The sequence below is a fragment of the Saccharomycopsis crataegensis genome, assembly GCF_037102585.1.
Source record: "Saccharomycopsis crataegensis DNA, jcf7180000000072, whole genome shotgun sequence".
Taxonomy (NCBI): Eukaryota; Fungi; Ascomycota; class Saccharomycetes; order Ascoideales; family Saccharomycopsidaceae; genus Saccharomycopsis; species Saccharomycopsis crataegensis.
Window position 1 is genome coordinate 1,471,870 of NW_027043819.1, and position 15,012 is coordinate 1,486,881.

General features: G+C 37.9%; 6 protein-coding genes across 6 annotated transcripts; 4 read left to right on the top strand and 2 right to left on the bottom strand. All coding sequences in view use genetic code 12, as the record gives it.

Moving 5' to 3' along the window:
* Positions 1-1,267: 1,267 nt before the first annotated feature.
* DASC09_005100 (uncharacterized protein) lies at positions 1,268-2,743 on the bottom strand (the record flags this gene model as incomplete). The annotated part of the gene is made up of 1 exon (XM_064994113.1): positions 1,268-2,743. One exon carries the CDS (start codon positions 2,741-2,743, stop codon positions 1,268-1,270), a length of 1,476 nt encoding a protein of 491 aa, XP_064850185.1.
* A 2,835-nt stretch (positions 2,744-5,578) lies between these two features.
* On the top strand, positions 5,579-8,122 carry DASC09_005110 (Kch1 protein; the record flags this gene model as incomplete). The annotated part of the gene is made up of 1 exon (XM_064994114.1): positions 5,579-8,122. The coding sequence occupies one exon, from the start codon at positions 5,579-5,581 to the stop codon at positions 8,120-8,122; it is 2,544 nt and encodes an 847-aa protein (XP_064850186.1).
* A 454-nt stretch (positions 8,123-8,576) lies between these two features.
* Positions 8,577-8,959, bottom strand: COA3 (Coa3p; the record flags this gene model as incomplete). Its single annotated transcript, XM_064994115.1, has 2 exons — positions 8,577-8,832; positions 8,898-8,959. 2 exons carry the CDS (start codon positions 8,957-8,959, stop codon positions 8,577-8,579), a joined length of 318 nt encoding a protein of 105 aa, XP_064850187.1.
* A 366-nt stretch (positions 8,960-9,325) lies between these two features.
* Positions 9,326-9,587, top strand: DASC09_005130 (uncharacterized protein; the record flags this gene model as incomplete). The annotated part of the gene is made up of 2 exons (XM_064994116.1): positions 9,326-9,345; positions 9,416-9,587. The coding sequence occupies 2 exons, from the start codon at positions 9,326-9,328 to the stop codon at positions 9,585-9,587; spliced, it is 192 nt and encodes a 63-aa protein (XP_064850188.1).
* Positions 9,588-9,835: 248 nt separating this feature from the next.
* DASC09_005140 (uncharacterized protein) lies at positions 9,836-11,875 on the top strand (the record flags this gene model as incomplete). Its single annotated transcript, XM_064994117.1, has 1 exon — positions 9,836-11,875. One exon carries the CDS (start codon positions 9,836-9,838, stop codon positions 11,873-11,875), a length of 2,040 nt encoding a protein of 679 aa, XP_064850189.1.
* Positions 11,876-12,229: 354 nt separating this feature from the next.
* On the top strand, positions 12,230-14,737 carry DASC09_005150 (uncharacterized protein; the record flags this gene model as incomplete). Its single annotated transcript, XM_064994118.1, has 1 exon — positions 12,230-14,737. The coding sequence occupies one exon, from the start codon at positions 12,230-12,232 to the stop codon at positions 14,735-14,737; it is 2,508 nt and encodes an 835-aa protein (XP_064850190.1).
* Between the last annotated feature and the right edge of the window lie 275 nt (positions 14,738-15,012).

Consider the following 15,012-nt stretch of genomic DNA (forward strand, 5'->3'; position numbering starts at 1 on the left):
GATTATAAAATTTAAGGTGAATTGTTGTTTTTTATTTGTAGGTAGTGACGATATCAGTGCATTATCTATCAACTGGTGCCAAGAGAGTGATAGAGAGAGAGAGAGTGATGGTGGGATATACCAAAGATGGAAAATGTAGAGTGGGTTACGTATAAATATCATTTTCTGTCCGCAAATACATTACTTATAACAGAAAAAAATAATTTCTTGTTCTTATAATATATCTATAGTTATTGAGCCATTGTGTTGATTAGACCTTGATGCTATACTATTACGGTATCCAGATACGAAAGCCTTTTCCGTAGGGGGCCAGAGGTCGATGTATGTAGCTCTATCGTTCCAGAGTGGGGGTTAGAGACGTCATGGTCCGGCGGTACGGATCACGGCCTATTCAACAGAGTAATATAATAATATAATACCAACACTGCGTGGCCAGAGGAATGAATGAGGATCGTGTCTGAAAATGGGTATCTTCAAGATCTTTGGGTTTTATTTCTTGTCCAACCCAACTTAATTTGTATTGTGATGATGAACTGGTCAAATCCTGACAGTTAACTAATACACGCAAGATTAATCAACAAATTATATTTAATGTGTCTAGGGATCCATGAGGCTAGTATTAGCCTATCGAGGTCATACAGTTGGAATGAAGATCTTATTTATTATTGAAAATATCAATTCACAGCTACCTTTTTGTGGTTTTAAAAGAAGAATACGGAAAAGATAGCGTAACAAGAGGTGGATAAGAATTCTGGTAATTTTTCTGTGCTGTATTTATGGGAGCAAGAAGTCAATTATTTGCGTTCATTACCAAGTATTTCTGTAGCTCTTCTACAAATTCCTTCCTCGTAGAATTTAATCTAGTTATAGAACTTGTGACCCTCTTATTTGACTGAGTATAAATACTATTTATTTATAAAATAGTGGATAAAGTGGAAAGCATGAAAATTAAAAATATATATATATATATATATTAGAACTATCACAATTCCTAGAATATAATTAACGATAATAGAAGATAATATGATGCAATAATATCTAAGCTGCCTCAAGCATTACTTATGGTGCATATTTTTCAATATCTTGTTATTTATCTCATCAAATATGAGCACTCCATTCATATTAGAAACTATGCATAGCTAACATCTGACAGAAAGCTGTATACCGCTTCATTTGCATCCTTACAACAGACTAAACAGAGATGGTAATATATATTGAACATATCTTTTAGATGATGAATACCAGCCTATTCCAAGATTAGCTACACCTATAATTTTGCCTTCAATGGACCAATTTTATAATCTTCAGGGCCTGAGATTTCCTGGATGTCATATCTTCTGTTACCATTTAGACCTTCTCTTAGACCATTAGGATCCTTTTCAAAGTCTTTAGAGTATCTCCATTTGAACAAATCAGTATAGAGGTTCTCACGTCCTTCAATCTTGTCGACCAAGAATTGACCAAGAACTGGAAGCATCTTGAAGGCATGGCCAGAACCACCACAGGCAACGAATAATCCTTTTTTCTTTGGAACAAAATCATAAATATAATCATTGTCTATGGTATCAGTATACCACAAGACTTTACTTTCGAAATTTAGTCCTGCTTTAGCGAGATCTGGGAAGAAAACGGTTAGCCATTCCCTCACCTGCTTCATAATGTGTTTTGTCAAGTATTTGAAAGGCGGATTACTGTTGGCGGTTTTAGGAATTGAGACAACCCTTCCATTATCTAACTCCACTGGGTTTGTGTACTTTGTTTGTCTGATGATCATCTTCATATATCCCTCAGGCTCAATGATTGGAAACATAAACATACCTGCTAAGTAATCATGCTCTCTGGAGTGGCCAGTTTTCCAGCAAATAATTGGGAAGTTCTCAGGAGAATACTTCATTCTTAAGTCTTTGCGAGATTCTGGAATTTTAAAAGTGACAATATTACCAGCAGTTCCTTCATTGATACCATCCAATTCTGGGACTAAAGAGGTGGACCAAGGACCACTATTGATCACCACCAAATCAGCATAGTGTTTAGTTCCATCCTGGGTAACAATACCGCCAACTTCTGTTTTGCCAGTATCTTTGTAAATATATTCAACAAAAGTACCTTTTGGACCTCCAAGAACAAACTTGACCCCCATCTTTTCGGACAAATATTTTGCATATTGACAAGCCCTAGAAGCGTATAATACTCCAGAAGTAGAATCTAAAGCACCTTCTAATTTTGGAACCCTGGATTTCAAGTCTTGGGCAAATTTCATTTTATAACCAAGACCACAAGCATTGGCTCTTTTTGTATCGTCTTTGTTATTGATATCGTACCTCAATGACCCTAGACCTTCATTTTCGTAGTTTTCTATGGTAGCTTGCTCCTCCCAACCCACTTGATCGTCGATTCTCAACATACCACAAAGATCCAACACTTTCAAATCTGTGTATTTTGAAGCTTCGTTAGGTGGTAGGAGAGTAATATCACGGTTCCATTGTTGCCACACATCAAAAGCTTGGAACGCTAAATCTTGGTAATGCTTCTTTTCAGCATAATGAGCTCTGAAGACTTTGTTCATATCGGCAGAAGCGGTGTCAGCACCTTCCAAGAAAGTGTAGTGGTTCGCTTCCATATCTAAACGATCAAAAACTGTGATGTTCTTGTAACCATTTTTGGCTAAATGGAGGGCATTTGATAAACCAAATACCCCTGCACCAACAAGGATGATTTGAGAGTCTTTTGTTATGGATGTCATTTTATTTTGAGAGTTGTTAGCGACGATGGGTTTACCGTTGCATGTAATTGATTCATTCTTCTTCGGAGATTATGAATCATTTATATATATATTGGTGAACAACGCAAAGACCGTAAACTTCCGAGTCAGCGGAAAATTAGATAAGGAATTTATGTGACTTCGGAAATTTTCTCGACCGATAATGCATGTTTCTGCAATGCCCGAAACTAAATTTTTATCAGTCAGCACCTACTACAATAATATAGGATGACTTTTTTTAACGATAGTTAACAACAACAACAACAAAAAAGAGAAAGAAGAAAGAAAAGGGAACACGAGCAGACCAAAAAATCAAATAAAAATAATTTTGGAGAGTTCTAGCTGTGAGGAAAGACTTTTAAGTTGAGTTGAAAAATGATTTTTTTTTTTTTCAACCGAAGAACTTGTGATAAAGGGTTCAAATATGCCTTGGATTTAGAAAGTTTGGAATTTGTTAGACCAAACAACGTGATGCTAAAAGACGTACGATTAAATCAACTATAAATACACGCTACCGTATGGTAAATAGGTAACATTCTGGGCAACAATGTAGTAACCGGATGTACAGTGATCTCTTGTCAATTGATCGATAAGTTATCTAACTCTTATACAACGACAGTTGGTTTGTTTGAGATCTGGCCTTAAAGTGGGATATCAGAACCTATCCCTCGGCGGGAAGCTGTTTTTATTTGGATTGCTTGATGTTATTGTATCCTGCCAAGGTGCTCTTACAAAAAACACATATATTCAAAACCTTGGTACGGTATTTGCTGTGTTATTTTGGGGGATATGGCCATCTATTGCCATGATGCATGCCATTAATCCGATTTTTTTTTTTCTTCTTATTATTATGTTGTACTTTAGCTAGAAGTGTTCTAATATTTTGTGTGATTCAACATATGTGCGTATGACTTCTCTGCTTTTGCTCCAAACAACGTCACTATAATTGGTTGACTAGTACTTGAGTTATTTGGTAACCGCAAGTTGGGGTGGGTTTAAGGTTGGCTGTTTCTTCCAACCTCACTGGACATACTAAAAAAAAAAAAAAATCACTGCGAATACTTCCTTTTTGATTGGATTTTGTGTGTGGAAATTAATACGGCCTCAAGTGGCGGATGAAGCACTAGTTTATTTCATAACTTGAAGAACCACGATGTGTATATATGGTATGGTGGTGATATATATCTCTATTAGCCACGGTTGCAATTTATTGTTTCAGAAACTAGAAAAACAATGAAGAAAATAAAGAACTTTCAAAGTCTTCAAATACCACACTTCTCGTTGGTGATAAAACCGACAAAAAGGATTCTGATTTTACATATCGTTGATGAGTTTTATTTCTTTGTACAAGTTTTTCCATCGAGTTCTTTCTGTTGAGAAGTGCTTATCAATTATCTTTTGATTTTATTTGTTCATTGTGCTGCCTCCTTAGTGAAACCGGGCCTCTTTTTACCTTTGGGCTTGCTTGTATGTAAGTATCATTTCAAAAAGTTGATGAACTACCATAATTACCATAAGTCAACTACTCACACTGGCTTGCTTTTGATGCGATAGGAACTTTTGTGAAACTTCCATAAAGAGACCATACAGCGGGAGAAATTTATCTATCTATTGGAATCACTCTTTTACGACATTTAAAGGTCAATCTTATAGAATCCATTATCACTTTCAATATGGTTCATTGGACGTAAAGCTTTTTCTTATTGGAAAACTAGTAGCTAGCTCTGGCTAACTTAAGAGCTGCATTTAATTCACAATTAATGCCTGTTTTAAATATATATATATGTATAAATATAAATATATATATTTTATTATCGTTGTTCTTCATTCTCAAATGCACTATTCTTTCATCCAATAATAACTTCACCAGCATGAATAGTTTGCAGGAGGTGTTTTTATCCTACAGGCTATTTGATATACTTAATGCGAAGGAATTATTGATACTCACAATAACTCAAAAAAGTCATAATGAAGCAAATAAATCATTACTTGAAATAATTGTGCCATGTCTAAAAAAAAAAAAAAAAAAGAGAATAGAGGAAAAATGGTGCGGATATGTTGTATGTTTCAGTAATGGCGACTTGCGGGTATCGGAACCTTTCTAAAAAAAATCTTTTCTGAAGTGCAACACTCACTGGCAGCTCCAGATGTTCTAGATATCTACAGACATTCATCACCCCTTCAACTTGTGATCCGTAGTTACACAGAATATTCTACTTTAGCTGAGATATATACAGATGTATACATATCGCTAACACCGCGACTTCTCACGTGAAAAAGTGAGCTGAGAGGAAGGAATCAAGACAGTTACTTCTCCAGCTTCCCTTCTCTCATATTACAATAGGAGATCGACTCAACAGTTATTATACAGAAGTAAAACACCACCACAATAGTGAGTAAAGCACTAAAAATGCCCCAATGTAACAGCCCAAAGCCCCAAAAAACAATGAGGCCACATGACACATCACGTGGTGTTTCATCTCTCCTTATTCTCTCAACCATCGATAAAATTACAGCCTCTCATTCTAAATTTATATTAAGTTGCAATATCATCCCATCTAATCTTCATTCCATCTCATCGCTCGCTCAAAACCAAAGATACTAATATATATCTACATATATCTATATCTCCTGCGGATCATCCCTATCTCCAGATATCAACAAAAAAAAAGGATCATCACCTATCTCCTTTTTTTTCATTACTTTTTTTTTTTTTTTTCTTTTTCCATGGATGGGTGGCATACTTTCGGATCTGGATTACATCATAAACATATAGAAAGACACACCACCACATCATCATAAAATAATCACTACAAAATGCCCATTTTTGCGGGTACCAACTCCATGAACTGGAAATGGGAGCTTGACAACAACACTTTTGATTTGGTCAACGTTTCCCAGTTCAAAAACTACCGGTTTTCCACCATTTGCGCGTTATTTCTAGCGGTGGGCCAACATATATTGACGTTAGTCCTCTATGCTTCTGATTGTTACACTTGCGTGAGATTATTGGCTTATAACTCCTGGGCCAGTGAGATCGAGCCAGCGATTCCGTTCAGTATTTCTCGATGGATCTTTAGCGGGTGTATTCTCTTATCGATCGTGTTGTTGATATACGAATCGATTTACGGGATTAAAGTGTGTTTCACGAGAAATATCTCGCTAACGTATACTAATCAAGTGGCCAAGACGTTGTGGTCGTTGAAAGGATACTCATACTTTTGTCTTTACGACCAGATCACCCCGAAAAATTTTTTTGATTACTGTGCGTTTTTCGTATATTTCACCATGAAGAATTGTATCAAGTTACTATTGGCCGATTCCCCAAGACAGATCATTAATGGGTTGACGATCTACTCGGTGATCAAGAACGATACCGATCTTATAGTGTCGTCATATCAATCATTTAGCAAAGACGGGATCAAGGAAACTTGGGCGATTGTGTTCACAATCATGGGATTATCATTTATTATTTGGTTAATTTTCGTGATCCAATTCTTAACGGCATTATTTATTTCGACGTGTGTGGTCACCAAAATCAACAAAGAAGGGCTCAATTTAAAACAATTTGTGTGCGTGAGAATCAATGAAAAAGTCCGTGAATTATCAGCCAATTACCATAAAGAGTCCCTCAAACAACTTCGAAAAGAAAACTCCAAACTCGGGTTGAAACCTACTCTTCCATCGTTACCAGATAACCTCAATAACGATAAATATCTTTATAATAATAAAAATTCCTCTAGCACTACTTTGGGGGCCACCACTACCGGCGGGGGATTCAGCTCCTATAGAAAATCCCTTAGAAAATCAGGTAATGATCTATTACCCCTTAATCGTAACAATACTGGGGCTCCTCCACCATTACCGACCGCCGATTTGCGACAGAAAAGTTCGATGAACACTCTTAGCAACCCTCCACAGAAAGCGATGTCCCCAATTTATAACGACGGAATGTTTGCTAAACCACCACTACGAAACTTGACCAACAATAGCCTTGTGAGTTCCCATAATGGGTTCTATGGCCAAGATAATGATTCAGGGTTTGTTTCGTCTAGTGATAACTTGTTGGCCAACCATAGAACTGGAAGCCAGACAACTATGAAAACTGGAGGTAGTACAATCCAGCCAAGGAGGGGGATGCCAAAACCCTATCCTTTGGAATATTCGACAACTGGTGGTTCTTATAGAAGTCAAACTCCTCCTCAAGGTGATAGATTCAATAGTAATTATACCGGGGGATCTAACTTTACTGGGGGATCTAACTTTACTGGGGGACCTAATTATACCGGGGGATCTAACTTTACTGGAGGTCCTAACCCTACTGGTGGTCCTAACCTTACTGGAGGTCCTAATTACACTGGTGGCTCTAATCTCACTGGAGGCCCTAATAGTGACCTTACTGGCGGCTTTAATATTACTGGAGGTCCAAGTTATACTGGAGGTCCTAGCTATACCGGAGGTTCTAACCTTATTGGAGGATCTACCTTTGGTAGAGGAGCTAATCATCTTGATGGTCCTAGTTACACTGAAGGACCTAATCCTACAGGGGGCTCTACTTTTAATGGAGGACCTAGGTATATCGATGGTCCTAATTACACTGGAGGTACTAACTATACTGGAAATGCCAATTATTCTGAAGGTTTTAATTATCCTGGAGGTTCTAACTATTCTGAAGGTGCTAATTATCCTGAAACCAATTACACTTCCACACTCACTGCATCATCCACTTTTAATAGTGAGGTTGCTCAATCCCCGCCATATCCTTCTAATCCATTTATGTCCCAATCAGCGAGTGGGACTACATCTCAAGCAAATACTCCGGCCCCTTATCCTACCCAACAATTCCTGGGGGCGTCTCCATCTATGATGTCTGCAAGAACTATCACCACAACCACTACTGAACAAAATCACTTTGGCAACGCTCCATATCCGGTAGCAGGATCTGCCACATTCTCACCAATATCCAATACCAGCACTAACAATCATCATCAAGGATTCACCACAACTAATAATGTCAGACCAACGGTGACTGGGGAATCACCAAGATTGCCAAACATGGTTGAGCAACAATCCACGGGATCTACGTATCAGAATAGTCCTAATTCCAATTTACCGTACCCTAACGTGATGGTATCCCCGCCCACCAGCAGCACCACAAAAGCATCAACGACTCCGAAATTGAATACTAATCTCGGGCTTCCGGAAAGTAGAAACCAAGGGATTGTGAGTCCTAATTCCCGGCTATTATTGATTAATAATTTATACGGTGGAGAGGCTGATACTGGGGATACTGGGGTGAGTCCGGTGTTACAGACGTATAAAGATATGGGGTTGGAGGAGTATTTAGGTAAGAAGAGATGAATGACATATTTATGTTTATGTGTTGAACATTTATTATATGTTATAAAGTGCATTCATTATGAAATTTTAATGAGTTTTCGATTGTTTTTGATTTTGGTTTTTTTTTTTTTTTTTTTTGTTGTTAATGTTGTCTTTGCCTCAATTGAATTGAGCTTTATAGGGTGTATTTATTGTTTTCCTTTTTTTTTATTTTCAATTTTTTAATAGGCGTCTTTATTTTTTCAATGTTAGATTTGTCTATGACTGTTTAGATGTTTATTTTGTTTCAATGTGTATGATTGTCCCATATTATTATTATACATCCAAAGTGATTGATTATTATTTTTTTGAAATATGATGTTTTATAACTCTTACAAAATATACTAATAACTATTTCCAAAATCTAACAAAATATTCTCCAAATTGAATATTTCTTTATTTCAACTATATACAAAAAGTCACGCCACAACAATAATCAGTTCTTCTTTGATATATCGACCTGGTATTCTTCTCTCAATTTCTTCAAGTCTTCTTCGCTAACTGGAGGGATTTCAATATCGTCAAACTCATCTTTAGCCAAGAAATGGTAAGTATAGAAATAGATTCCGACACTAAGACCGCCTAATACGGTGAAAGTGATGGCGTTAGGCCAGAAGTATTGGCTTCTTGCCCTGATCATTGATGGGGTCATTTTCCAGGTTCTTTGATCCTGGTATGGGGATACTGGGAAGCTGAGGGGGATGTTAGTAAACAGGTGGAACCAAAAAACAGATGAAAAAAAATAGACAAAACGTACACTGATCTTCTCAAAGGGAGGATACTTCTCATGGTTGGGGATATACTTTGCAATAACAGCATCGATCATCTTCTATCAGCCGTTGTCTGAAATTAAAGAAGAAGAAGAAAAAAAAAAAAGTGCGCGATCGATCAGCACGTGATAAATGGTTATGTGCCCTTGGATGAGTAATCGCTGACATAATCGAAAGACCCGAAGAAATGGTTCATTTGTCACGTGGGAAGAGTCGCCCCGGAATTGTGGGGAAACCTCCCGCGGATGACGTCGTTTCTCCACATCTGTCAAAGAATATCATATCATTGGTTATATATATATATATATATGTATCTGGTGTCTCTCCATCCATTTGAGATATTCGGTATCTCTCTCACCATATTATCTCATATCGATCTCTCTTATCATATCTATTATATCTTACACAGCTCATCATGTCCCTAATCACTAAAAAGTGCGTCTGCTCATAATGAAACAGCATCTCCTCATATTCCCTCTCTCTACTAACACCGCCCTTCATATAGCCTCACAGGATTCGTCCTTGGTGCAACCATTCCTATTGGTATCGTCCAATATTGGCTCTTGCCTAACGAAAGACTTCAAGAAAATCAATCCAGAATGGAATTGGCCCACTTGAGAACCCAGATCAGCGCCATGAATTGGGATTTGAAAATGTTGGATAAGTTCCTGATGTGACGACTCTGTCGTTGATGTTTCTATATCATCTACAATCTATTCATTTTGTCTCTTTGTGTCTATCTATATTATATATTATTGTTATTAAACATCGCTTCGTTGTCAGCTTCTTATTGTATGACCCGTCCCCATGGCACCCTCCGCAATTTAAACTGTCCGGGTTTTTGGATCTCATCGCTTTTTCATGTAGGATTCTTTCTTCTATTGTATTATATATCTCCTACTATTATCATTATCATCACACCATAATGAACTATTTGAACCCCGACAGACCACTTCCGTACATTCTCACCCTCACCCTAATTCTAGGGTCGTTACAAATGGCCTGGACCGTCGAGTTCAGCGAATGTACCCCGTTTTTGCTCGCCAACCTCGGATTATCTAAATCACTTCTCGCCCTTGTATGGATTGCCGGTCCTCTTAGTGGCACCTTGGGACAACCAATAGTGGGAATCTTCAGCGATAATTGTTTTGTTTCTTGGGGTCGTCGTAGACCATTCATTCTTGGTGGCTGTGCCATAATTTGCTGCACTTTGTTGTTGCTTTCCCATTCGCTTGACATTGTTGCCTGGTGGATAAATGATAATGATGAAGAAAAAATTAGGACCGCCACCACTCCCATTGCCATTAGTGGTATTTACATTTTAGATTTCTCGATCTCCGCGTTCCAGGCCGCCAGTAGGGCCCTTATTGTCGATTTGCTACCGGTCCATCAGCAACAGTTGGCTAACGCGTGGGCCGCAAGAATGATTGGGGGTTTCAACATTCTAGGGTTTTTCCTTGCGGCTAGTGATTTATCTACAGTATTTGGCGGTCATGATGAAGCCAGCCAGTTTAAAAACTTGACAAATTTGGCAATTCTTATTCTTGTGGCCATCACGGGAACCGGGTGCTGGTTTATAAAAGAACGTAATCCCCAGTCAGATCCGTTAATCAATATTGAAAGAGAAAGAAGATTGAAAAATATGGGAATCAATGATGATCAACAAAAATCAGCATTATGGTTAATGATATATTCATTATATAAGCAAACCACCATGGCCATCAGTAGATTATCCCCGCAAATCAAAGCCGTCAACACTACCGAGTTTCTTGCTTGGATTGGATATTTCCCCATGTTATTCTATACCACCACTTATGTTGGAGAGCTCTATATTTATCAACGGATTAAATACCTTGAAGTGAACGACCCCCAGGCATTACCATTAGATGAAATCGCGAGAGCAAAGTTGGGAGAGGAAAGCACGAGAGTGGGATCGTTGGCATTACTTGTGAATTCTATCAGTAGTTTGATATTCACCGTGGCGATCCCCAGATTTGCAGAAAGTGCCAAAAATTTGGACTTTGACCGAGTTAGGGCCAAAGCATTTGGAACGGTTGCTCTATCACCTCCTTATCGAGAACACTTCAATACCGATTCGGATTCCCCAATAATATCTCTAATCAAACAGTTTTTCGATATCGGAACGATCCCATACCGTGTTCCAATTAGAGTCATTTGGATGGTGTCGCATTGTATCTTTGTGCTTTGCAGCTTGCTGACATTTTTCATCAAATCATCGACTTGGGCTATTGTGATGTTTGGAGTCATGGGAATTCCTTGGGGTGCTGCTCTTTGGGCGCCGTTTGTGTTGACTGCTGAAGAAATTGCCAGAATAAAAGAAAAGAAAACCCTATATGAAGAATTAGTTCATGATAATAGAGAAAACCCCGAGGAAGACGAACAAACTATGTTAATTGAGGGAAGGGAATCAATGAGTGTCGTCACAGTTAATGAATGGAGTAATGAGGAGACCGAGGAAACCAATAATAATAATAATAATAATAATAATAATAATAATAATAATAATAATAATAATAATAATAATAATAATAATAATAATATTAATAATAATAATATTAATAATAATGAAGAAGATGATATCACTTATACCAGGTCCAGAGATCATTTAGTCAAGAATGATGATGCGATGACGATAAATCTGGCGGTGGTGAGAAGTTTACGAAAATACATGAATTACGAACACGAAAGCGGGATCATTTTAGGGATCCACAATATTTTTGTCAGTGCCCCACAAGTGGTGAGCTCATTGCTCAGCTCGGCATTGTTCAAATTGCTTTCTCATAAGAATTCTGCTGGCGGAGTTTACGAAGGAGTATTGGATGATTCGTTAAGTTGGGTATTTAGATTTGGAGGATTAATGGCAATTGGTGCTGTTATTGCTACTACAAGAGTAAAAGGGAATAGAGAAGTTGAACAACAAGATGATGAGGAGTTGTATAATTGAATAAGTGATTTATTTTTCTGTTTTGAGTATAATTTTGTAAAATTTTCATTCTTTTTTCTTTTTTTTTTTTTATTTTCTTTGTTACATTTTTATTTTAGACTATTTTCAGATTAAGCTCAGACATTAATGAGTATCATTTGAGTATTTTGGATATATTTTTGGCATATTTTGGTATATTTTGGTATATTTTCTCCATTATTTTATATGATCCACCGGATGGTCACAAAACCATCACTGCACCAGATCTGCGGTAATCCAACCAAAAAAGAAAAATCCACCAAATAATTTTAAACCCACCAAGTAAGTTATTCATCAGTTTCTATATGTATAATAGAGGAACATATAGTAGGAGAGATGATTCCTGCAACCATGGACAATTTCATCTATTCTCTCAATACATTCAACCATCTCCTAGTGAGAAACTATTCCCAATGCGATCTGCTCACCGAGATCATCAGGAATGCCTCATCCGTCAGCGACGACCAGACCATCAATGCCGCCACCAAGTTTCTCACAAAATTCTTTAAAAATCATCAGAACCACAAGGATTGGCTATTTCAAACCAATGTTTTGAAAGAGATCATCAATTCTTACAGTCTCCTCACCCTCCACAATAACCTTGAGGCGATGATGAGTCTTGAGAAGTTCCTTTTCGCATTGGAACCGTCAATGACACCGCTGGAGAAGGCCATTGTTTCGGGTGATTATGGTTTAGGGATTACCCTTTGGAAGAAAGTCTCTGAATGCGGATACCTGTATCCCATGTTCAAGAATATTTTGCTTATTTATTCGACTGTCGACGGTGACATTCACAACCACCCGGAAATCATCAAGTTTCATGTCCAGTTTATCGAAAAAAAGATCGTTCCATTTTTAAAAAAACCCAAGAATTTTACCAAACGGGGGGATATTGCAGTGGTAGTATTCAGTATGGAATACCTTCAAGGATTGTATTCCGCCAAAAAGAATTACCACCGTGATTTGATCAAGTTATGTGAGGTGGTATGCCAAATGGTTCCGCCACTTCTTAGCCCAGTACAGAGTATCACGAATTTTAGCCAGAAGAAAATCAAGTTTCAGGATGATGAGATCGTTGCGTCGTGTTTTAGCTTTCTTACCACTGTGTACGTTGTCAAAGAGGCGATCTTGGCCATCAATTTGTTGAATATCGAATGGCGATTCTGGAGAACGTTGCGAGAATACTTGGACGAACCAGTATCTTCAATTGTGATGGAAAAAGTTGCGACTTTTGTCAATGTGGTGATGGTTCAGAAATATTATAAGCGGATGTACGGGTTCACCCTGATAAATGTTGCCAATTTCACCATCAACTGTATAGCTCTGCTAGATGTTTCATCAAAGAAGGAGGCCAAAGGCGAAGGATTATTCATTTTGTACTTGAAGAATTACATGAAGATTCAAAAAATTATTAAAGATGATCGTCCAAACCATACGATGAGTATTGGGGATTTTGAGATTATCTCTCTGAAACTTATCAGGTTTATTTCCATGACGAAGAACAAATTATTTTTTGAAGATACCCAGAAAATTCTCGAGGCTATAACAATAATAATCGAGGATAATGGAGCAAATAAATCAACTAATTTACTCAAACAATGCGCTTCGATGCTACAGGAACCTAATAAATTGAAGCTCGTTGCGGAATTCTTTTTGAATTTACAGTCTTGCGAAGAAAGCGTGAGTATTCTTGTTGCCGCAGGATGTTTTGATTCGTTCATCAAGACATGTATTGGGGAGCTATCTACTCAAATCACCAACACCAACAGTTTTCCCAAAGACATGGTCCCTCCAATTAATCTAATACGTTATATTCTCAAAGTATGCTTATCAAGAAACAAAATTACCTTACTTCGTCAACCACTCGAGTTTGTCCGAGAACAACACTACGCCGAGTCAATTATTAACAATATTGGGAAATTGCAAAACCCTGAAGACTCAACCGAATTGGTGTTATTCCTCATGGAATTGCCAACAACAGATAATGCTAATATAACCTATACTTCCGAATTATACTCCCTTGGAGACGATCCCATTAAACAAAAAGTGACTAACTTGATCACCGCCAAAATCCACAGTGTCAATTCTCTGGATTTCCTCTTTTGGCAACCAGAATTGCTTCAGCAAATGTTATCGACCCCTAGTTCATTACAGCTATTAAAAGAGATTTTTTACTATATGAACCGGGCAAACACCCCACAGTACTTCCAATTGTTCCAACAATTGGATCTTTTAGGAACCATGGTGTCCCCAGGATTAGAGGACCCGGAGATGGTGGACCACGCCCTTCTGATCCTTGGGATCTATGTTGCTTACCCTAATTGTCATGAATACGTCATATCCTCCGGGATTCTTTCCAAGTTAGTGATATCCTTCAATGTGCACTCTTGGTGGATCGAAGAAACCATGGCCAGTTTTTACCAGTTCATGCTTGGTGATGGTCAGGACGCGGTATCCCCACAGAATCTCGAACATCTCGCAAACATCGACGTAGTGGCTACCATTAGAGGAATCATCGCGGTAGTGGACTCCATGAATAGTAATGCCACTGATGGAGTGAATCAACTTAGACAGAGTGAAACCGGATTAAGTTATTTTGTGTGTCTCGTGAGTACCTTGATGCATTTTTCTGACCAGGTCAGAAGAAATGTGTTTTACAATTATGGCACCCAGTTGAATCGGTTGATTGTGGAATTATTAGCCATGCATCACCGAGTCCATTGGGACCAGAATACTGTGAATATCTTGGGGGGATTGGCAAGAGACGTCAATGGAGGACGTCCGGTGGTGGTGAACGGGGAATTTGTGGATATTGACAGGTTGATAGAGGAGTGTCGGTATTAGCGAAAGACTGTATTATTTGTCTGACATTGATTAGATTATATATCAGAACTCCATAGAGGTATTGCACGATATTTGACGAATATAATGGCAATGTTTTGTAATGTTGGCGCAATCCGCGGCGGAACCTTCCGGATGGTGCTGGAAGGTATATGTAAAAACTCTTCCTTTTGTATGAAACAAAATATTGCACTGAGAACCATCTATCTCTTGCTCTTTGAATAAGCACCATAATTGATATAATATATCTCTTTCTTTATCAATATTGGAAACAAAGA